This window comes from Terrapene carolina, unplaced genomic scaffold (genome assembly GCF_002925995.2).
Source record: "Terrapene carolina triunguis isolate 2854851 unplaced genomic scaffold, T_m_triunguis-2.0 Scaffold103, whole genome shotgun sequence".
Lineage (NCBI taxonomy): Eukaryota > Metazoa > Chordata > Testudines > Emydidae > Terrapene > Terrapene triunguis.
Window position 1 is genome coordinate 4,464,318 of NW_020664454.1, and position 22,241 is coordinate 4,486,558.

Genomic DNA, 22,241 nt, shown 5'->3' on the forward strand with positions numbered 1-22,241 from the left:
ATTTCTAATGCATTGGATATTTGAGCATGTTTTAACCATCATAGGTAAAACATATTGGTTTTTTTGTTTTGAAAATGATTTTGGTGCTGTTGAAAAGTCCCAGCTCAGTGGCCCTGGAGACTGAAGTACTATAATCTTCCCTAGAATCTGATACAGCATAGGAGGCTGCAATGCAAGCAGTCTCACCCAATAAATTGCTTCAAGTCTGTTCTTCTAAAACCATCTCTACGATCAGAGGGTCTAATCCATTTTCCTTGGTCTCTCCATTGTGTACTATTAGTTTGTTTTGTGATGTGGACACAGATCCACTCAAAACTGAATTGAGACAATCAGCTCATTTAATAGAGGCCATCAAAACATCATTTTGGGATTTTAATTTGCTGCTGACTTAGAAGGTGCTTGAACTGGTGACTGAGCGATGGTACAAGGGAACTGAGCTGCTTCTTAATAACCTATTTGGTCTTAAATTCAAACATTTAAATTACCCGTATCATTGGCTTGTGATATAATTGCATAGTTACTGATGCAAAATTGTTTCATAACACAAATTTATACATCCTGCTATGGTCTTTACATAACATCCCTAGCAAATAACCTCTTCATCATCTATCATGTGACCTGGTATTGATTACATATTAAGACAATTTTGTGGAGGTAAGATTTTCATAATCTTTCTATTATAGTGTTAAGTACTTTTGTATAGTAATTGAGAGGAAGGATGATCTTGGAGTTAAGACACTGGGCTGGTACTTCAGCAAGGCAGTCTGGATTCAATTCCTATCTCTGCCAAAGACTCCCTGTATGATCTTGTGCAAGTTAATTAATTTCCATGTGCCTCAATTTCCAGTCTGGAAAATGAGGATAATAGTACTTTCTTTCTCCCTCTGTGTGTCTGGCCTACTTAGACTACATGCTTAGGAATAGAAGGCTCTTTCTTACTATGTGTATGTACAGTGCCTAACACAATCTGGCTTTGATCTCAGTTGGAGCCTTTTGGCCTGCTATAATACAAATAATTAATAATAATGCTATAACTAAAACTAGAGTTTTGAATGCTGACTCAGTTTTTCCCTGTTTCCCTCTGTTGTAGGCTCTCAAGAAAAGCATGCAGTTGTTCAGTGGTTCTCTCGTATTACAGAGCTACCACTCAATAAACGGAAACTGCTGCAAAGAGAGGTTTCTCCCCAGGAGATATTTTTGGATAAAGCTCCTGGATATGACACTGACATAAATGTGGAGACCATCATTAAAAACGTCAAGGTGTGTACCCAGGGCATGCTCTGCATACGGGAAAGGAGGAGGTGGAAGAACTTTGGAAAGCCTAAAGCAAGGGTGGAAACACTTATTTTCCCCCATGAAACCTATTTGAATTCTTAATGCAGCTCTGTAGGGATGTTGGGCATCATTAATACTTATACTTCTGGGGGAATTCTACGCATCTGCGGACACACAGAATTCCTCTGTCCCACATAATTTTATATTTCCCCCGCCCCAAAATGCATTTTGCCTAAGAAGTGCTGCCTTTTGGCCACCAGAGACCAGTGTGGTGCAAGAACAGCTAGCTGTGTTCATGCAGCTGGCTTTTCTGGTGCCACAGCAGCCTCTGGTGGGCAAAAGGCAGAACTGCAGCACTTCTGGGGCAGAATGCATTTTCTGGGGGAGGGTGGGTGGAGGAATTCTATGTCCAGTGCTGCAGAATTCCCCCAGGAGCAGAAGTTCATCACAGCACCCTGCCCGCGGAGCCAGGTTAGAACAGTGTGTGTGTGGGGGGGGGGGGGGGGGCACAGACTGGGGTTCAGAATGGCTAACGAGGGAGGACAGACTGGGGCATAGGCTCAGGAGCTAGTGGGATGACAGCGTTGAGCATGGGGGAGGGGGGCTGCAGAGACCCATAGGGATTGGAGGGGAGGGGGCAGATGTGCCTGACTGAATGGAGTGGCTTGGGGTCAGCCAGGGTCTGCATGGGGGAGGTTTCCCAACTCCCTAAGAATCTCTTCTCCTCCCCCCCGCCTTTTCCCTCCCCTCCCCCAAAAAAGAAAACACTTTCACCCGCTCCACTCAACATCCCCCACTCCTAGGCTCCTTCCATCTCCCTCAGCTCCTCCGTAACCCCTGACTCACCCAAGCCTATGCATTGCTTCTGACAAGTGCAGGAAATACAGTTCTGTACTGTAGTTTAAATAAATTACTCAACGTTCTGTATTGATATGCCTAGAAAGGAATCTGTCAAAAAAAAAAATTGCCAGAATCTTTTTTTTGCTCTGTATTGTTAGACATACTTGTTGACAGATATTTTGAAATAAATTACCAAAACAATTGAAACTGGCATGAATATATTGTGTTGTTTTGACAAATAAAATGTGCAGAATTTTGAAATATTGTGTGCAGATTTTTTTTTTTGGTGCAGAATTCCCCCAGGAGTAGAATACTTAATATGGTCCAACAGTGTCCTCTATAATCCTTCATCACAGGTGTACCAATAGCACAGTCATGGGATAAAATGTTAAGATACAGGATTAGGAAAAATAACAAAGTACTAAGTAAATAGCAGATGCTAAAGGGTGACTCGATATTTTTCTCCATTTATAGGTGATACCTTTGGCCCCCAAGGAAGCGGTGCCTGTTAGGTCAAACAGAAAACAGATATTCTTTGTAAAGGAATCTTGGGATGGGAAATGCTTTAAGCCTCTGTCCCCTGGCTCATTGTCTGAGCTGAAAGAAGCTGAGAAAAATAAAAGGGTTGGCAGCCCAAGCCCTTTAACTGATTGCCAGACTTCAGACTTCATTTGCTCCTTGAAAGCAGAGACTGACAGAGTCACTCGGAGTACCGTGAAAACCAAGAACGTTCAGATGGAAATAGAATCAAGACACTCTGCTTCCAAGTCCTCCCTGTCTAAGGAGAGACATTCCCAAAGGGTGGCAAATGGCATTAACACCCCAGGAGCAAGGAAGAAGTTACAGCTAAACAGTATGTACACAGCAATACTTTATCCAATGCAATACTTTTGGTTTTATTAGTAATTTGGCAACTAGTAGTAAACCTAATAGCAGAGTTGCTGGACCTGAAGATTGAAGTCTTATGTTTATCCATAGTACAGCATAGGCAGCTCTCTGAGTAACTCCTGCAGGCCTGGCCTTCCTCTAGCTGCTGTGATCTCACTGCCAGGTCTTCTCACTTGGGAATGTGGTAAATGGGGCTTGTAGGAAGTACAGTCTTTCAGCAAGTGGGTTCTTGTTTTGGGTAGTAGCACCATCAAGAGCAAGAATCCCATCTCTACCTGCTTCACAGCTGATCCAGCCACTGTATATGTCATAAGAACGGATATAAGAAGCTGACCAGCTTGGGATCAGCACATTGAGGATGGCTACCCCTTCCTATGCAGTTGACTATTGATCATCTTCCTCTTAGTAGCTGGCCTTTTGAGCTCAGGTGTATTGGAGATCTTTATTACTGTCTGTTATGACAGATTTGCTGAGTAAATACTGCTGGGAGTTTTGCACTGAAGGAGGTTATTGGGAAAAGGATATCACATAAAGAAGAAAATAAATAATCCGAAAAGATAGTCTGGTTTTCTAGTAGATGTAACCCGTGCGAATGCAATATGGCTCTTTGTCCCCATTTAGCTTCTAGACCATGTGCAGTGGTTGAAGACTGCTACCACCTCTAAGTTAATGGACCTGGATCTTTAACTCAAGCAGTAGAGGTTTGTTCTCTTGGGCTAGGTCTACACTGGGGGGGGATCAATTTAAGATACGCAAATTCAGCTACGCGAATAGCGTAGCTGAATTCGACGTATCCTATTCGACTTACCCCGCTGTGAGGACGGCTGCAAATCGACCGCCGCGGCTCCCCCGTCGACGGCGCTTACTCCTCCTGACGAGGTGGGAGTACGCGCGTCGATTCTGGGATCGATTTATCCGTCTATATGAGACGCGCTAAATCGATCCCCGAGAGATCGATTTCTACCCGCCGATCCGGGCGGGTAGAGTAGACTAGCCCTTGGGTACAGAGACCCTGGCTTCAGTCCCTGCATGTGACCCAGCCACTTAGATATGATTAACACAATTGGCGGGCCACTCTCGGGTCAAATTGAAGGAGGAAGAAGTAATAGCACACTTCCCTACTCCACCCTCACCCTAAGCCCACCACCGGGGACTGTATTCAATACATTGGGGAGATCTTTGGAATGATTGTCCCTCTTCTATCTTTGATCAGTGAAATAGTAAACATTGACACTTAAACTAGCCTCTTTAGGCTTCAGAGTTAATGCCCCACAGAGGTACAAACGTTATCTATTTATCTTGCATGTTGCTGCTATTTCAGGTAGTCCAAAGGCTCAGCCGTTGCATTCTGTTCATGTAATAATAGTTAAATTTGCAACAATGGGGCTAGAGATGTAATCTGTGTCTTAAATAAAAGATGATATATTGCAGCACAAAATCCATGTGTGACAGAAAAGTGCTGGTTTGCCAAGCTGCCAGAAATCAGCCCAATTTGATCCATGTGCTTTAATGGGATGTCGCCCAGGGAATCCATTTAATAATAAATTTCAGTGACTGCTGCTTAGTTAGGAAGTATTAGCAAAAATTTCTCTTAAGTGGAGGATTAGCCAGTGCTGAAGTTAGTGTGGTGGTCCATTGTGGGATTCCATGTTTGTGTCTCAATGATTCTATATCAAATGTGCTCAATTTACAAGCAAAACTTATTTCCAACTGGCAGTCCTGGAAACTCAGTCTGGGATCTGAGTCAAGCTGGGTTCTTTCCTTCTCTCATATCATTACCAATGATAAAAGTTCTGTAGGCCAGCTTTTGTCCTTAGTAATGTCCTTGTGCATTCCCTGGAGTCTTGCATAGATTTGCAGAAGTTCAAATAGTTGGTAAACAGTTTTATAACTTTAATAAACTTTTATAAGCAGTTTTGTTTGCACAGGAAAGAATTAAATTCAGCTCCCTCCTCTCTTAGCTGTGTGGGCTATGCATGGATAACAAATAAGCAGCAGTAAAAACATATTTTAATTACTGTAGCAAATAGGATGTCTCAGTTCACGTGTGGGGGGGCAAATCTGCTAACTAAGAAGGTGCAATTTTCATGTCACTTTTCAAGAGCAGAAGAATGCTTTGGCTCAGGAATTATATAGGTTTGGATAGAATTATAAAGCTCTAGTTGCTTTTCAATACAGAAGTTGCAAAACAAAAAAAAAAAGTGCAGAGAAAATTAATTGGTCTGGTAAGCATAGTATTTTTGTTTTAATGACCTTTGTAAATTAGGGCCATTATTTAAAGGGGATGATAGGAGTCTGATGATGATGTCTGTAGGAGTACTAAGAGATAGATCCCTTTAATTTCAAAGGTACTGGTTTGAGGTTGCTGTAAATCATGCAATGCTCCTGCTATGTTGGTGATTGTAAAATATGTACATCATCTGTCAAGCGGGAGTGTGGGGCAATGGATCAACCAGCACATACACATTGTTGGTAATGTCCCTGCTCTTATGTCTGTCTTCTGTTATGAAGAGTAGAGTAGGTACTTCAGTAGACACCGAGGGCCAGATTATTCCAGTCTACTGGTTAAGCATACATTTAGGTGGCTACTTTGCATTATGGCCTGGCTAGATAAGAGACTGTTTAGCTATGTATGTGTGCAATCAAGAATACACATACATCTGGATGTTCACATGCAAACTAGCGCTCAGATGAGCTTATGCTTGGGAGAGGGGGAGTTTGGGACTTGAAAATTCAGACCCTAAATCTGTGTTCCATCTCACAAAGGAAACGTTTTTCCAATTAAATAGTTCAATTATTCATCCTCCATCATGTAACCCTAAACAGCAGTTAGATTCTGTGTCATGAGTGGCTTGGCAGCTAAGAGTTAACCAAATCAGTCATATTAAAACTTGATGACCTTTTATCATGGTGTTGGTTTTTAGGTCCTACGAAATCTAGAAACAAACTCACAGGATGCGATGTTTTAGAACTCTTGGGTGATGACTGTGATGCTTTAGAGCCCCTGGAACCATCAGCTACCAGGAGAAAGGTGACATTCACTGAGATTTTGGGCTCACCTCCAAAAATATCTCGCACCAATGGTGAGTCAGACTCACCACTGACTATCAGGGGAGACTGGTCTAAGCTAGCTGAAACAGTAAGGATAGCTCCCTACAGAAGGAGCCAAGCTTCCAGCCTGAAAGCCAAGAATCTTGATGGGAAAGATGATGACACATGGTAAGTGGCAGCATTGTTCTAATGCATCTTTGACTGGCGCCCCTCTTCTTTGTATCTTGTTTCCCCTTTTTTAAAATAAATCATTCTCTTGAAGCAAGATATTATCAAAGATCCTGCAGGAAAGAGCAGATGCTTCCTGCAAAGATGTCCCTGGTTAACAGTAGATGTTCACTTCACTTTCTTTTACAGCAAATTGGGAGAATGCAAAAAAGCACACTGTGGGAGACGAAATATTGGATATGAGTGGTGGTAACTCAGTATTCAGTGCACTTCCAAAAATGCTTATTTTCAACTTAACACTTTTAATATTGGGATTTTAGGAAGACTTTTTAGCTTTTCTTTTCTTTTCAAAATTGGTTGCTATTTCCTCTATCTGCTTGGAGTAGTGGGGAAAGTTCTACCATATTTTAGATTTCACAGACTTTGTCAGTACTCTCCTACAATCAGAAAATTGTTCAAAGTGGGATTTTAAATTTTAAATCCCACTTTGAACAATTTTCTGATCATAGGAGAGTACTGACAAAGTCTGTGAAATCCCAAAATATGCTCAAATGCTTTGCCTGCTACGGACATAGAAAAGCTTTAATAATTACAAGAGACTCCATGGACCTGGGTTATGGAGGAGCTTCCAAAGCAAAGGGTACATGGAGGGGGAGGAATGTAAGGGGTTTGGAAAAATGGGGTTGTGGGCTACACAGGTCAAGATGTTCGTGAGAAATGTAGGGGTCCAGGGCAGATATGATGGGGATGCAGAAAGGGGAGGTGGTCTAGTCATGTTAACCCTAACAAGTCTAAACACTGCCATCATAGACAAAAGCCTCTTCCTCTCCTCATCAATTTCCCTTCACTTGATGCATATACACCACACAGCTCTAATATCACCCCATGTGTGTAAGCTATACATGTATATAGATCTGCTCAAAGGTAGCCAAGCTATATTGGGCCTCATAAAATTTGTCATACAAGTCCTTCTCCAGACTTTATGTGCTAATCTATTCATGTTTGTGGCAAATTTTTTTTTAAAAAAAAAAAGGAAATTGCCACACAAAAATTTTAGAAAATATACTGAGTAAATTTAATTATCAGCATAATTGCTAAAAATCACAGCAAGCAGGAAAAAATTCAGGCCTTCTTTAAATTGTACATCATAAAAAAGGGACACATTTTTCTTTAAAGAAGTGTTAATATGAAGCAAACATTTGATGGAATTGTGATCTAAAGTTTCTTCGTCACACAGTGTTGGTGTGCTGTTAAATGTTTCCAGTGTTATACACTCAGAGTCTGCAATGTAGTGGAATTAAGAAATCTAAAAGAATAAAGAGGTATCTGCAATGAATTAAAGCGAGCGATTCACCTCAATATGGCCCATCATCTAATGGGCAAGTTGTATTTGTAATGCTATAGGTAGATGTCCCTTTTTTCATCAGGCATTTGAACGGTAGAAATGAAGAGGAGGAAACTGAGGAGAGAGCCAGGGAATCCAGAAAAACAACCAAACAAGCAGCTACTTCTAAGAGCAATTCTAAAAGCGACACAAAGTAAATCCTGATATTCAAATGATGTTCACATGTCTTATGTTCACTTATTCCAACAGTGATTTTTGGGTCTCTTGACATAAAGACTAGATACAAATAACTTTGTTCTTTCTCTAGTTTAGCTGAAGAGCAAGAGCTGAAGACCAGGAGTCCAGTGGTGATCCCACGTTCTCATAGGAAATGTGCGCAGAAGACTACTGCTCGCATTGCAGAGCAACTCCAGTAAGTTTTCTCCATTGTGTCTGAGTCAGATTGCCATTGGTGGCTTGCAGCCGTGGGCATTCACCTAGTCTAATGTTGAAATGCAAGTCAAATGAATCTCATTCATGCAAGGAAATACTTTGTGTGATTGCTAGGCAAATTGTTTGCAAGAAAACAATCCAAAATCCTTCTACTGCATTTGCAAATTAAAGCAAATACTTTCATCCTTCAATTAAAGTAAACTGAAAGATAGAAACATTGTTTGTACCCATTACTGTTGTTTTATGATGTATTAAGACAGACTCATTGTTTTTTCCCCAAAATGCTTTCTGCATATTGTTTTACTTGATAATTGGGATTTGATGTTTCCACTCTTCTTGCTGGTGGATTCTTGGAGAGGTGAGGTGAAATGGTGACATCACCAATGGCTGAAGCCTGAGTGACAGTTTTTCTAGTTCTCATCTGAGTGGGAGAGGGGTCTTGAGTCCAAGGTCCTATCCATGGTGCAACTTTTAGTTTAGTTTGTAACCTGGTAGTTACCAGGCCAGTGGTCTCTAAATAGGTTTATGTTCACATTTTATATAAAGAACTCATTTAGTAATTGAGGACTAACAGTGTTCACCCCCAGAGCACTATCAGTTCAGCATGGTGGGTTTTTTTGCGGTTCAAACAGCACTCTCTGTGCCTGTGTACCCAGTTGGACAAGTCCTCCTCCTTCCCCCCATCTAGTGCCCTGCCCCATATGCAGATGCTGCTGCTCTATATGTGCATCCATCATGCACTATTTTCCCAGAATCCAGTGAATTAAGGGTTAGACAGCATAGTAGGTTTGGATGTGCACAGTTGCGATAGCAAGACCTCTGCTGTGTGAACAGTTGATGGTGCCATTAAGTGGTTACAAAATCATAGTTAAGTGATGTAGTGCAGACTGGCCTTACATTAGCTGTCCTGAGAGGAGCAAGAACCTGATGTTCCTGATATTAGCAATAGGAAAAAAAACCCGTGAATATATGTATTTGAAAACAGTGAGGTCTTCTTCACACATCAGAAAAGAGGAGTAGGAAGGGCACAAACTAAATTTTTCTTTACAGTTTGCCTTTTAATATACAGATAAAATAAATATGGTGTGGACTGTATCTTCTGTTTTAACTTGCAAATAAACACAAAAAGATTTTATATTGCAGCCCATCACCGTAATATTTGAACACTGTCCATGTAAAATGATAATAGCGGTCCCTAATGGGCTTTGTGAGGTCACTTTTTGCATGTTGGTGTAAAAACTCTGCTTGAGGCATCTGGAGTGAATACGGTCTTTCTAAGGTTAAAAATAAACTAGAAGGGAGAGGAGGCTGTCTTTATACATCATCAAAGGAGCAATAAAGAACACATATGCAAGTGCTTCACATTAATTAGTACTGTAGAGCTGCCATCCATATGGGGCAGTCAGACGACCACTATTAATGTTAGCCAATGGATGCCTTCACTAGTGAATAGATCTCTCCTCCTAAGACTGTCAAACACTGGGTCTGGTGAATCGGAAGTAGGCTCTCTGTGGGCCATGACTGAGTTTGTTTATTGCCCACTTGTTCGGGTACCTATGACCAGTAGTAGCAAGCTACTCTGTAGTGTATACAGAGTTTTGTCCCAGATACTGACAACAGAAACAACCCAGATGATGTTAACACTATTACAAGTCTTTAAATACTGACACTTGAGCATCCAGAAGCAGAGTGGTAATAGCAAGAAGTTCAACTGCAGCTCCAAAGCAACAAACATGAGTATACAGTATGCAGGACTTAATAACACAATACTTACCCTTGATGATCAGTAAACTGACTTTTCTTAAACCAGCCTAGCGTAATGGCTATGGAAAATTTACAAGGGCAGGTACAAAATCTTTGCCTGCTCACTACCATGATAATTAGAGAAACAAAACAACAACACAAAACCTCTTATTAAATAATTATTCCCAGGTGACTGAAATGTTGTGCTGCTGTTTTAAACAGTCATTAGATATTCCTTGTTTGGTTTTTCCAAATCCTCAGTCTGTTTTTCTTTTTTAGTTTTTTAAATATATCTGAGCAGGATCGGGAAGATGACTACCTGCCTAGCACAGTCTGCTCTGATTCCAGTAGCAGTGAGGAAGAAGAGAGCATGGTGCCCTGTACACCCAAAAGGAAAATGAGATCAAGCACCACACTAAGCACCCCAAAATCTTTGAGGAAACCCTCTGATATCACCCCTGCTAAGACCCCCAGAAAAACTGTAAGATTCCTGGAGGCCATTGGCCTGAAAAACGTTTGCTCTGGGTTTTGTTAGTTCTAACTAAGCCATTTGTTTCATCTGAGTGTTTCATGCATGTATACCAAGGTGAACAAAGCATCTGGAGCAAGGTGGGTCAGTGTGCGAAATAAGATACCTGCTGAATGATGTATGTTGTGCCACTATAAATCAGAAGAGGCCAGCCTTAGGGGAGGAAATGTTGTTTTGGACTGGAGGTGAAAGATAAGTTATAGATGTGCATGTTATCCTATCTTATGGATTACGGCTCTGCTTCCTGAAACAAAATAGAAATGAAGTCCTTTGTTACTAACGCCTGAAATCAGTGTTTCTCAAATTGTTGATCAGGACACAGGTCCCTGGCTGATGGTAGATAGAATAGAAAAATCTTGAGACCCAAGGGGTGAGGAGGAATTGAGATGTTGAGTAGGGAGTTGGTCCATGAAAGTATCTTTCTTTGAAAAAGTGATGTACAGAATAGTTGAAGAATCCCACCTTAAACTATTAAAACTGAAACTATTTAAATCCATTTATGTCACCATTGATGTTCTTCTGTGTTTATACAGTGCCTAACAGTCGGGTCCTGATTGGTAACTGGTTCTTCTAGGCACTATGGTAATACAAATAATTGAGGTGTGGCTTGTTTGCTTTGTTTTTCAGTTGGACACTGAAATTAGACAGGAGAGTCACTGCCTATTCAGTCTCTCTGGTTCTTGTGGTTTTACAGCACCGCAAGGGGGATTGTTTAAATTTAAAAACTCATCAGATGCTTAAAAGTTTCATGGGATTTTTTTTATTGGGGGTTTCAAATATCCCCCTTTAAAAAAAAAAAAAAAAAAAGCCTAAATGTTATGTCTAAATCTTTGTCAAATATCCTTGATAAAGTCCAGGTCTCGCCTCACTTTCGCACCCTGAAATCCTCAAATGATCTTTGAGCATAAACAATCTTTTGCAAATGTAGACAGAAGATGGTCTCTAATATAAATACATCTAATACTATGCAGAACCTACTTCTAGTGTTTGAGGGTTTTGACTTTTCTCTGCAGCCTGAGCCAAGAACCCCCAAGACGCCCCGAAATGCTACTCCCAGAATTCCCATTCGAAACCAAGCAACAGAGAAACCAGCCAATGTGCTAGAAGAGGCCCGATTAAGGTAAAGTGTAGCAGAGGGATTATCCTGTTACTTCAACAGAGAAATGAGGAACAGGGGGTAACACCGAGGAAATGCCACCTTTGCTTTATTCATATGTGGTAAAGGCACAAATGCTATTTCCAAACTAAGGGTTTCCTCAAGAACTGGCAATAGCAGAAGCATCCTTGGTTCAGAGACTAAGGGCAGGAATACTCTTCAGGATTAAAAACATTTAGACTGGTCTGTGCATACTAAGAGCTTATCAATACTGGCAATTAACAGCACTGCAACTTTCTCGCTCAGGGGTGTGAAAAAACACCTCCCTGAGTGCAGCAAGTTGCAGCACTGTAAAGCGCCAGTGTAAACAGTACTCCAGCACTGGGAGCTGCGCCCCTCGTTGAGGTGGTTTCTCCCAGCGCTGCGCCACGACCACACAAGGCATGTTAAAGTGCTGCCAGTGTAGATTAGCCCTAAGTTTAGGTTTCTGGATATGTAAATTTTCCTCCAACATTTTCCTTTTTGCTTCTCAACAATATTAATTACTAAGATCCCTGAGCTACAGAAATTGGTAGCAATATTTATTTTACTCTGCACAATGCTAGACAATCAATGGGTTTCTCCGAGCTTCTGCAGGGCACTTACACACTGGCTCCCATTAGTGAAAAAAACACTAGTTACTGGTTTGAGTCCTACATGCTCCGTTGAAATAAATGCTTATAGGATTGGCTGTGTCTTTCTCTCAACTCCTTCCCTTTACTTGACTGTCTCACCCCCAATACTTCCTGTTATGAGGTTGCCCTATTCCTTCATTCTTCCTTTTTGTGATTTTTGTAATTTTGTCTGGGCAAGCAGTAGATGAATCTTCTTGACTTTTGCACATCCGTGCTGTTTGCTTGCGAAGATCAGAGCATGTGGTATCTGGAAGTTTTTGGAGAACATATGTGAAGGCTAGGTTAAGATCGCTTTCTAAAAGACTTTAAGACTTAAGGTTCCTTTTAAAACAAAAAATAAACCAAGCACTCTTGGCACTCTTACAGTTAAGGCAGATTCAATGTATCTATATATATTTGTGTGTGTAGGAAGAGGGGGTTTCTTCCCACTTGCCTTTCTGCAAGTTGGAGCTTTGAAAACTCTAAAATCTTGACTAGTGTGTTTTCTTTTTGGTTTCAATCAAAGGCTGCACGTTTCCACCATCCCAGGTTCCTTGCCTTGCCGAGAAGAGGCGTTCCAGGATATCTATAATTTTGTAGAAAGCAAACTTATTGATGGAACAGGAGGGTGAGTTGTCTCATGGCCTACTTCTGTATACAGTTCGGGGGTTGGTCAGAAGCAGCTATTAGCACTTCAGCAGTCTGTTTGGGTAAATGGAGAGAAAATGTATTCCACTTTGAAATGCAATTTGGGAAAGGAAAGGAGGCAGTAAACCACCCAGATCATATTTGTCTGTGGCAGAAGAGCAGCAGTAGTGTGGCATCTAATCTTTCTGAACAAGTTATTCCCAGTTTGTTGAAATTCATATAATCCTAGCAGCGTTTTGCTTTTGGCTCTACTTGATAAAAAACTCTCCTGCAGTCTTTCTGCTTACTCAGATTTTAACTAAAGACTGAGATATCTTTCCCAGCACATCCGAAATTGACTAGATAATTTTTTTTGCCTGTTCTATAGAAATAGTTACAACTCATCATATAATCTTTATGACCCTGCTGTTAGGCAGGCAAATGTTATCCCCAATGTGCAGATAGAAAAACTGAAGTTTAGGGACTTGCCCAAGGCAACCGAAAGGAGTCATTTTCAAAGATGGGTTTAGAATTTGGGAGTTCCCAGTCCTGTGTGCAAATCACTGGGATCATGAATGGATCCTCTCCTGTTTCAGGTGTATGTACATTTCTGGGGTTCCTGGAACAGGCAAAACAGCAACTGTTCACGAAGTAATTCGTTGTCTCCAACAAGCAGCAGAAAATGATGAGCTACCATCCTTCCAGTTCATAGAAATCAATGGCATGAAGCTGACTGACCCTCACCAGGCCTATGTGCAAATATTACAGGTGAGCAAGGCCTCTCTGACATATCCCTGATATGAAGGGAAATTGAACTCCTGTCACTTTTCTTTCTCAGATCCCTATGCCCAGCCCTATGTGAGTCATAACTCTAACTAACACATCCCAGCAGTCCTGTCAAGGAACAGCATGCTTTTCTCCTAGGACAGGCTTGTAAAGTGATCTCATTTTGGAGATTCCTGCTATTAAGGCTGGAGAGATTGTTCCTTGAGTACTTTGATGTATTGAACTTCACCAAGGCAGCAGCACCAAGGAAATCAGGTTTTATAACATCAGTTCCTTTAAAAAATTACAAAGTAGATTCCTGATTTTTCCTCCCCATACCTCTTTGTGCATGCTTGCCTGTGCGTCTAAAAGTTGCTGAGCTGACAATATGAGAGGCCACTCTAGCAACTGAATAGTTACCTAAAGGGTGACAGACCTGATTGCCACCATGCTTCAGCCCTGACGAAGAGGAACTGCCTCTGTGGATCATACAGTATCTTCAATCTCCCTGACATGTTAATCCTTAGTATCTCTCCTGAAGCTGCCACGAATGCTGCCAGTTGAGAGGGAACGTATTTTATTGTGTGGACACCAGTCTTCTAGGAACTGGACTGAGACCACTAAATAGCCATCAATGGTAACAAGTCATGGCCTCTGTCAATCTAGGCTGTCAAACCAGTGACAAAGAAATGAAAGATTCTGTGTTCCATTACAAGTTTTCTGAAACATCAGTTCCTTCTCTTGCAAGATTCCTGTTCCTTATTAAAGTTCAAGGTTGCATTTGCCCTGGGGCTGGTGGTATTGGCTGAGCTACAAATGTTTCTATGCGAATGTAAGAGAGGTATTTGTTGTGGGGGAAGTGTGCAGGTGTAAGGCAGTGGTGAGAAGAGTGCAGAAAGTGGCTGCTGTAGCCATGGCCCTCTGCTCTGCAGCACAATGAAACCATGTTCCAAGGCAAGCACCTCTCAGTTCCAAGGTACTTTTTTGCCATATGATATCCATCCTCCCAACTCTGAGAAAAACACACACAACTATGGATCATTGTAGAAAATGCTCACTGATGTAAAATTGGTCAAGGATTATTTTCAACAATGATTAGTTTTGGGCATCCCAATAGGGCATCTTCACTGCTTTCCATAAGGCTGGTTTCTGTCAGCCTCACCATTTGTGATGTTATGCAGGCATCCCAGCTTAGAACATCCTTCCTCTCCCCTGGGTTCCAGGCAAGGGGAGCTTGTCGCCAACTTAAACTACTCATCTGTCTGGTTCCCTGGCCCTTGACTGTGGCACTGCTCTCTAGGCAGCTCAGCCAGCCAACATACACTTCTGGTTCCAGCTACTTCCCTGGCTGAGAACTTGTCCAGCTCTGGTTCCCTGACCTCCTGCTATATGACTCCATGGAACAGTGCAGGGAACAAGCACTGTAATCCATTTGACTCTCCCTTGTGAGGAAAGCAACAGGCAGCTACCAGCAGGTTTCGACAGAGATCAGGGAGTAAGAAAACAGAACTTCAGGTCCCATGCTGTAACAAAATGGCAAATTCTGTGGCAAAAATACTGAATTCCATGGCATCGTGGGAAAATGCAAAATTCCACAGCTGTGGAATCATGGAGTCCATGGGACCTGATTCAGATAACCAAGGGAGTGCACACCTCTCAATTGTTATTTCAGGCTGTCTTCGGATTGAGGAAGAAAATAATGCATCGATTACATTCTGTGTTTTCGAGGTTACCTTTGCAATCCTCAGTCCTAGAAACAATTTTTTAAAATGAAAGCTGATATTCTGGAGCACAGTTCTGCAGCAAGTGGCGAATTCTGCAGTCATGGAATTTGTAGTGCCCCGGCTTATAATGTGTGGAAGGGAGAAGGATGTACTTTATATGCCCCTTCCTAACAATCATGTTTACCTGGTTTTCCTGTACCCGCATGACTCTGAACTTGTTGGCTATCTGACTGGTATGTATGTGAGGTAATTCTGAAATGGTCACACTGATTCCTATGAGCCTCAACAGCTGCAGAGGAAAAGCTATAATATGGACAGCAGTTTACATTATTACCTCTTGCTTTATAGATCAATTCAGAAGTAAACTTGGAGAAAGATTAAACAGAAGAGTAAATTATTCAGTCCAAGGTCTTTTTGGCTATATATAAATTCTTTAATATGGACCTGAGATTGCTGGAGTCAGACAAGTTATTCTTGCAGCTGATTTGGGCTGGCAGCAGGGCTTTCTTATTTCAGGGTCTCTGTGAAACCCTCTTCAAGTGTGCCTGCTTATATATTTCTAAGACAGTCTTCAAGGGTTTGTTGCAAGATCTCTCTATTTGAACAAGTCACCCGTGACCATTATAACCTTCCTTTTAACTAGGTCTTTCCTGATTCCTCGTCTTTTCCTTTATGTCCAGTTTTTGGTAGAGCGATTTGTCTTTTTGAGGGCTTCTGAGCCCAGTTCTGTTGTGTTAACTTGTGTGTGTGTGTGTGTGTGTGTGTGTGTGTGTAGTGTTCAGCTACTTGGTGATGTGCAGTAGACAGATGTCAAACAGACTAAGAATTAGACCCCTAGGTATTGGACTACAGATTGATTAATCTTGTGTACTGTTTAATCTCATTCAGCTACTGACAGGTCAGAAGGTGACAGCAACCCATGCTGCAGAGCTGTTGGCAAAGCTATTCAGCACACCAGGGCCAAAGAGGAAGACCACAGTGCTGATAGTGGATGAGGTGAGGAGAAGTGTCCCACACCCCCTTTACCCTAATATCACAGGGAGTGGATATTTTCGGGGCTGGACGGGAATGCAAGGGGGATTATCAAATGGCCTGTATGTGTTTTAAAATTAGGAGACTGGGGGAGATTTAAGGCACCAAAATGAATCTTTTAGGCAATCCTATGAAACTGAATGTACAGAATGAGTCTTTCTGCTGCCTTAGTAGGTTAGACCAGTGAGAGCACATTATAACTGTGCTCTGTGTTGGCTTCCGGTTCACTTCTAGGTACAATTTAAGGAGTTAGTTAGTCTGTAAAGCCCTTAAAATGGACTGGGATTCAGCTACATTACAGGCTGCCTCTTGTCTGGGTGTTTTCTTCTTACTGTGAGAGCAAATTCAGTAATGTTATGGGGACACTGTGTCCTAATTTGCAAATCTTCTGCAAATGCATACTATGTGTAGTAATGACAAACTAATAGACCACACTGGGTTCCGGGACCTTACTCAGATGCATGAGCATCTTGGCTTATAAACCTATTACTAATAGTAGAATTAGTATTACAGCAGCACCTAGAGAGTCCAGCTGAGACTGGATTCAGGGTACAAGTTCTTAGTAAAAGACAGTCCCTTCCCTGGAGAGCTTAAAGTCTAAATAGATGAGACAGATAAAGGGTGGAAGAATGGAAGTAGTAGTATCCCCGTGTTACAGATGATGAAATGAGACAATTTGACAAGATCACTCACCAAAGGCTCCTAAGTAAAGTAAGCAGCCATGAATATGAGTGATTGTCCCCTCATGGATCAGTAACTGGTTAAAGGGTAGGAATAAATGGTCAGTTTTCACAGGGGAGAGAGGTAAATGACGGGGTCCCCCAAGGATCTGTACTGGGATCTGTGCTGTTCAACATATTCATAATTGATCTGGAAAAAGGGGTAAATAGTGAGGTAGCAAAGTTTGCAGATGATACAAAATTATTCAAGATAGATATGTCCAAAGCAGACTGCGAAGTTACAAGGGGAGACCTCAAAACCGGGTTACCTGGGCAACAAAATGGCAAATGAAAGTCAATATTGATAAATGCAAAATAATGTACATTGGAAAACATAATCACAGCAAAATGATGGGGTCTAGCTGTTACCATTCAAGAAAGAGATCTTGAAATCATTCTAGATAGTTATCTGAAAACATCTGCTCAATATGCTACAGTAGTCCAAAAAACCTAACAATGTTAGGAACCATTAGGAAATGGATACATAAGACAGAAAATATCATAATGCCACTATATAAATCCATGATATGCTCCCACCTTGAATTCTGCTTGCAGTTCTAGTTGCACCATCTCAAAAAGATATATTAGAATTGGAAAAAGTAAAGAGAAGGCAGCAAAATTAATTAGGGGTATGGAGCAGCTATCATATGAGGAGAGATTAAAAAGACTGGGACTGTTCAGCTTGGAAAAGAGACGACTGAGGGTGGATATAATGTGATTTTGTGGACCTCTGAACGATGTGGAGAAAGTGAATAAGGAAGTGTTGTTTACCCCTCCAGATAACACAAACCAGGGGTCACCCAATGAAATTAATAGGCAGCAGGTTTAAAACAAACATAAAGAAGTACTTCTTCACACAATGCACAGTCAAAGGCCAGAAGTATAAGTGGTTCAAAAAAGAATTAGATAAGATTGTGGAGGATAGGTCCATCAATCGCTATTAGCCAAGATGGTCAGGAATGCAACAGCATGCTCTGGGTGTTCCTAAATCTCTAACTGTTAGAAGCTGTAACTAGACAACAGGGGATGGATCACTCAATAAATTGCCCTGTTCTATTTGCTCTCCGTGAAGTATCTGGCAGCGGCCACTGTCGGTAGACAGATACTGGGCTATGTGGAGCATTGGTCTGATCCAGTATGGCCGTTCTTATGAGACAGAGATGTTAAATGACCCAGATCATATAGGAAGTCTGTGGCAGAGCCAGATATTGAACCTACCTCTCCTGAGTCTTTATCAAGTGTCTTAACCACAAGACCATCCTTCCTCTCCAATTAACATCTGTCTCCTTTCTCTCCTGGGTCCAGCTTGACCTCCTGTGGACCCGAAAGCAGGATGTGATGTACAATCTATTTGACTGGCCAACCCAAAAGCAAGCCAAGCTGATCATCCTGGCCATCGCTAACACCATGGATTTGCCAGAGAGGATCATGATGAACAGAGTAGCTAGTAGGCTGGTATGTCCTGACAGCTTTGTAGCTACGCTGAGAGGTGATATGGGGAGATTAGAAGTGCAGGAGCCAGCTATCTAATTAGAGGCTATATCAAGAAGGGGAGCCCTCTGTATTCTTTCTTGTCAGGATGAATTAGGGAAATTGGAGCTAGATGACTATACAATTTGCAATTATACATATTAGGATTTGGATAATCACATGTCATACATCACTGAGTAAACTGATTGCCCCAAGGTCAGAGAAAATTCCTTTGCTACTCATCCCCATCACATCATTGCACAATGACTTATTGCCTTTCTCTGAAGTATAAGGTGTTGCATACTTCGGGACAGAATATTGGACACGGTCTGATCCAGTGTGTAACAAATTATATTTTCCTAACCATATTTTCAATGCTGTTCAGAAAAGTCGCTTGGAAAAATGGTACCAGGGTTGCAGATTGATTCCTTCGGTGACTTTCAGATCTCAGTTTACAAGTAAAATTATTTTTTCTAAATGCCTGGCCTGCAAACTCAACCTGGGATCTGAGAGTCCACTGATTACTTTTTGGCTCATGTATAATCAATAGAAATAAAGATTCTGGGTAGTTCTAAATTCTATTATCTTGTGGAACATTGAAGGCAGTAGGTTGCACAGGTGCAACCAAAGGCACAATTTGGCTCTACAATTGAAATTTAGTTAATTCCATTCATGCCTGAGCTGGAACAGAAGTATCTCACTCCTAATAGTTACTAACTGTCCAATGATAACAGGAGTACTTTAGTCATGAAAGTCAGCAGTTAAGTCTTTGCATGTCTATGTACACACACAGGTATATCTAAGTGAGAAAGGGCTATTTTTACATAGAGTAGAGCCTCTCCTTGAGTGATTCTGAGATAAATGGGTGACATTTAAAAGCTTCCTTTACTGGGGCAGCCTGATGGCCCATAGTTTCTGTGCTGGAAACTTGCATTTTGAAAATAGGTGCTCCTTCTTCTCAGGTTCATTGTGGTGGGGGCAGGCCATGCTGTCAGCTCCCCTGGAGAGTTTCACTGGCTTTCACTTGCATGGGTGCACCTTCTTCTTTTGCATGTATGGTGCAGCAATGATGAAAGTTTTGAACTGGTCTTGGGGGATGAATGGAGAGACTGCCCCCACCGCAGAAGTTGAAAAAGTTATCCGTAGCAAGCCATGCTTGTGAGAAGATTGACAGTGAGCTATTTTGGAAGCCATTAATGGGCAGGGCCCAATGTGTGTGAAGGGGATGTAGAACAGCCTCTAAGGGTATGTCTACACAGCAAATAAAAACCCGTGGTTGGCCCATGCCTGCCAACTCAGGATTGCGGGGTTTAGGATGTAGGGCTATTTCATTGCTGTATAGACTTCGGGCTCTGGCTGGACCCCGAGCTCTAGGACCCTCTATGGAGCTCAGGCTCCAGCCTAAGCTCGAAGTCTACACAGCAATGAAATAGTCCCACAGTCCAAGCCCCACAAGCCCGAGTCGGCTGGCATGGGCTAGCCATGAGTTTTTCTTTGCTGTGTAGACATGATATACCCTTCGAGTTTTAATTGATGAGGAGGGGACATTTTCCTTAAGAGACAAGAAATGATTTAGACAAGCATTCCTTGCTGTGAAATTACACAGCATTAATAAATCCATACTGTGTGTTAACAAGTAAATGCTTCTTACTCACTTGTTCTCTGTAGGGTCTCACCAGAATGTCCTTCCAGCCCTACACCTACAAACAGTTACAGCAGATTATCTCATCCAGGCTGAACCACATAAAAGCATTTGAAGAGGATGCAATCCAGCTAGTGTCCAGAAAGGTAAACATAGTACAAGAGTGTGTTATCTGTGTTGCACCATTAAGTGAGGGGGCTAGTGTCAGAGGAGCATAATAGACTGTAGCCAGTAATGGAGAGCTGACCCATCCCCATGGTTGGACATTTCATGCCAAGGGGTGGAGGAGGATGCTGGCACTGTGCCCTCAACAGACTGGTGTGCAGAGCAGTGCTGTAAGGTGTGATGCTGGAGCAATCTGCTTGCCTTTTCCCTCTTGGTTCAGTAATGTCACACAGTAATGAAGACTAGGAGCATTGCAGTAGGATCCTGATAATACAAAGTGATGAGATGTTCTTTCTCCAATATTTGGCGTAATATGAACTACTGTGTGGCCTTGCAAAAATTAGTCTGATAATCATGATGGAAATATCCAGATTCACCTTCTTCAATGAGATGATGTTCAGGCTGCAAAGTACTCCTCACCATTCTCTCTCTCTCTGTCTCTTATTTGGAACCTGTTGTGCTTCTAGACTGATACACTCCTTGTGATAGGGGCCAATTAACTGATTAATATTTAATTTAGTGTACAAAATTGTATAAATACATTGAAGTCAATAACACTCCAAATTAAGATGTATAAATAGTTTAAAATGTCTCTGCTATTGTATGTTGTTAATATTGATCATTACAACCTTCTTTGAGATGCACATTAACTCACTAATTCTCACTTTTAATTGCAAACCAATAATTCTCTTTAAAAAACCCGCAACCATAATTTACTTCTTGACAATGGATTTAATAATAGCGTGTAATAGTGAGTGCCTTTTCCTGACTTCATTGCTACTGCAAAACACACTGTAGAACACAGGGCTGGCTCCAGGTACCAGCAAAACAAGCAGGTGCTTGGGGCGGCACATTTCTAGGGAAGGCATTCTGGTGCCGGCCATCATAGGCGCCGACTCTGGGGCATGGGGAAAAAGTGCCCTAGCTCGCCTCTGCTCTGCCTCCTCCCCTGAGCACGCCGCCGCTCCTCTTCTCCGCCCTCCCTCCCAGGCTTGCTGTTTCAGCTGTTTCGCGCAGCAAGGCTGGGAGGGAGGGAGAAGCCGAGCGGGCGCTCGGGGGAGGCGGCGGTGGGGGAGTGGAGATGAGCTGGAGCGGGGAGTGGTTCCTCTACCCCCCCGTTACTTCCTTCGGCCCCCCACCCTAGCTCACCTCCGCTCGGCCTGCTCCTGTGAATGCGCCGCTGCTCCACTTCTCCGCCTCGGAGGGGGGAGAAGCGGAGCGGCGGTGCGCCCGGGGGAGCAGGCGGAGCGGAGGTGAGCTATGGCGGGAGGTCGCGGGGGGCCCGCAGGAAGCAATGGTGGGGGGAATGCGGCACGCCCGGGGGAGGAGGCGGTGCTGGAGATTTGGGGAAGGGGTTCGGAAGGGGTGGAGTTGGGGCGGGGTCGGGGGCAGAGGGGCATGGGAAAAAAGGGGGGGGACGGCCAAAAATTTTTTTGCTTGGGGCGGCAAAAATCCTAGAGCCGGCCCTGGTAGAACACACATTAGTATGCTATGAAATATTCTCACAAATAATTGTCAAAATTAAAAAAATAATAATTATGAACTAGCTTGGATTTTGGTAAGATGAATAATGTTAATTTTGCAGATTAGTGCGTAATCTGCAATGGGTCTCCTGGTCAGTGTGATTTTTGAAGAGATTGTTCTTACAGAGCACAATCACTTTTTATAGCCAGATTTTCAAAAGTATTGCTGACTTGTCTCCTGTTGATAACAAGGGGAGCTGTAAGTGTTGAGCACCTTTGAAAATTAGGCCACTACTATATTTCTCTCACACAAATTCTTTCCTGTGTTAAAATGTAAACTACAGATGGGATTTTCAAAAGCGCTTCAGGGACTTTCAATGGGTGTTGGGCATGAAACATCAGGCACTTTTGAAAATCCCCCAGCTATATATTTGGGGAAACCCTTTTGCAATGTTCTCCTGCAGTCTGTTAGAAACAACAGATGAGAAGACCAAGCATTACTGAGTGATAAACACTTGTGCAGATTTCTCATGGTATGATTTTTTTCTGGTTGAAAATTGATTAGAATACAGATTATGGGTGAGATTTTCAGAAATTTCCAGCGTTGACCTAAC

At 42.2% G+C, this 22,241-nt stretch overlaps 1 protein-coding gene across 5 annotated transcripts in view; it reads left to right on the forward strand.

Annotated features, from left to right (window-relative positions):
* Nucleotides 1–22,241, forward strand: part of LOC113405073 (origin recognition complex subunit 1-like) — a 34,604-nt gene that overhangs the window by 9,757 nt on the left and 2,606 nt on the right. For 2 of the 5 annotated variants that reach the window (XM_026651844.1, XM_026651847.1), the window contains 12 exons: nucleotides 1,091–1,260; nucleotides 2,590–2,968; nucleotides 5,928–6,222; nucleotides 7,650–7,760; nucleotides 7,875–7,979; nucleotides 10,022–10,223; nucleotides 11,285–11,391; nucleotides 12,547–12,648; nucleotides 13,244–13,415; nucleotides 16,025–16,132; nucleotides 18,193–18,342; nucleotides 20,026–20,145. In XM_026651844.1, coding sequence (XP_026507629.1) covers nucleotides 1,091–1,260; nucleotides 2,590–2,968; nucleotides 5,928–6,222; nucleotides 7,650–7,760; nucleotides 7,875–7,979; nucleotides 10,022–10,223; nucleotides 11,285–11,391; nucleotides 12,547–12,648; nucleotides 13,244–13,415; nucleotides 16,025–16,132; nucleotides 18,193–18,342; nucleotides 20,026–20,145 — 2,021 coding nt within the window. The remainder of the gene's footprint in view (nucleotides 1–1,090; nucleotides 1,261–2,589; nucleotides 2,969–5,927; nucleotides 6,223–7,649; nucleotides 7,761–7,874; nucleotides 7,980–10,021; nucleotides 10,224–11,284; nucleotides 11,392–12,546; nucleotides 12,649–13,243; nucleotides 13,416–16,024; nucleotides 16,133–18,192; nucleotides 18,343–20,025; nucleotides 20,146–22,241) is intronic. The other 3 variants (XM_026651845.1, XM_026651849.1, XM_026651848.1) reach the window with 2 other exon arrangements.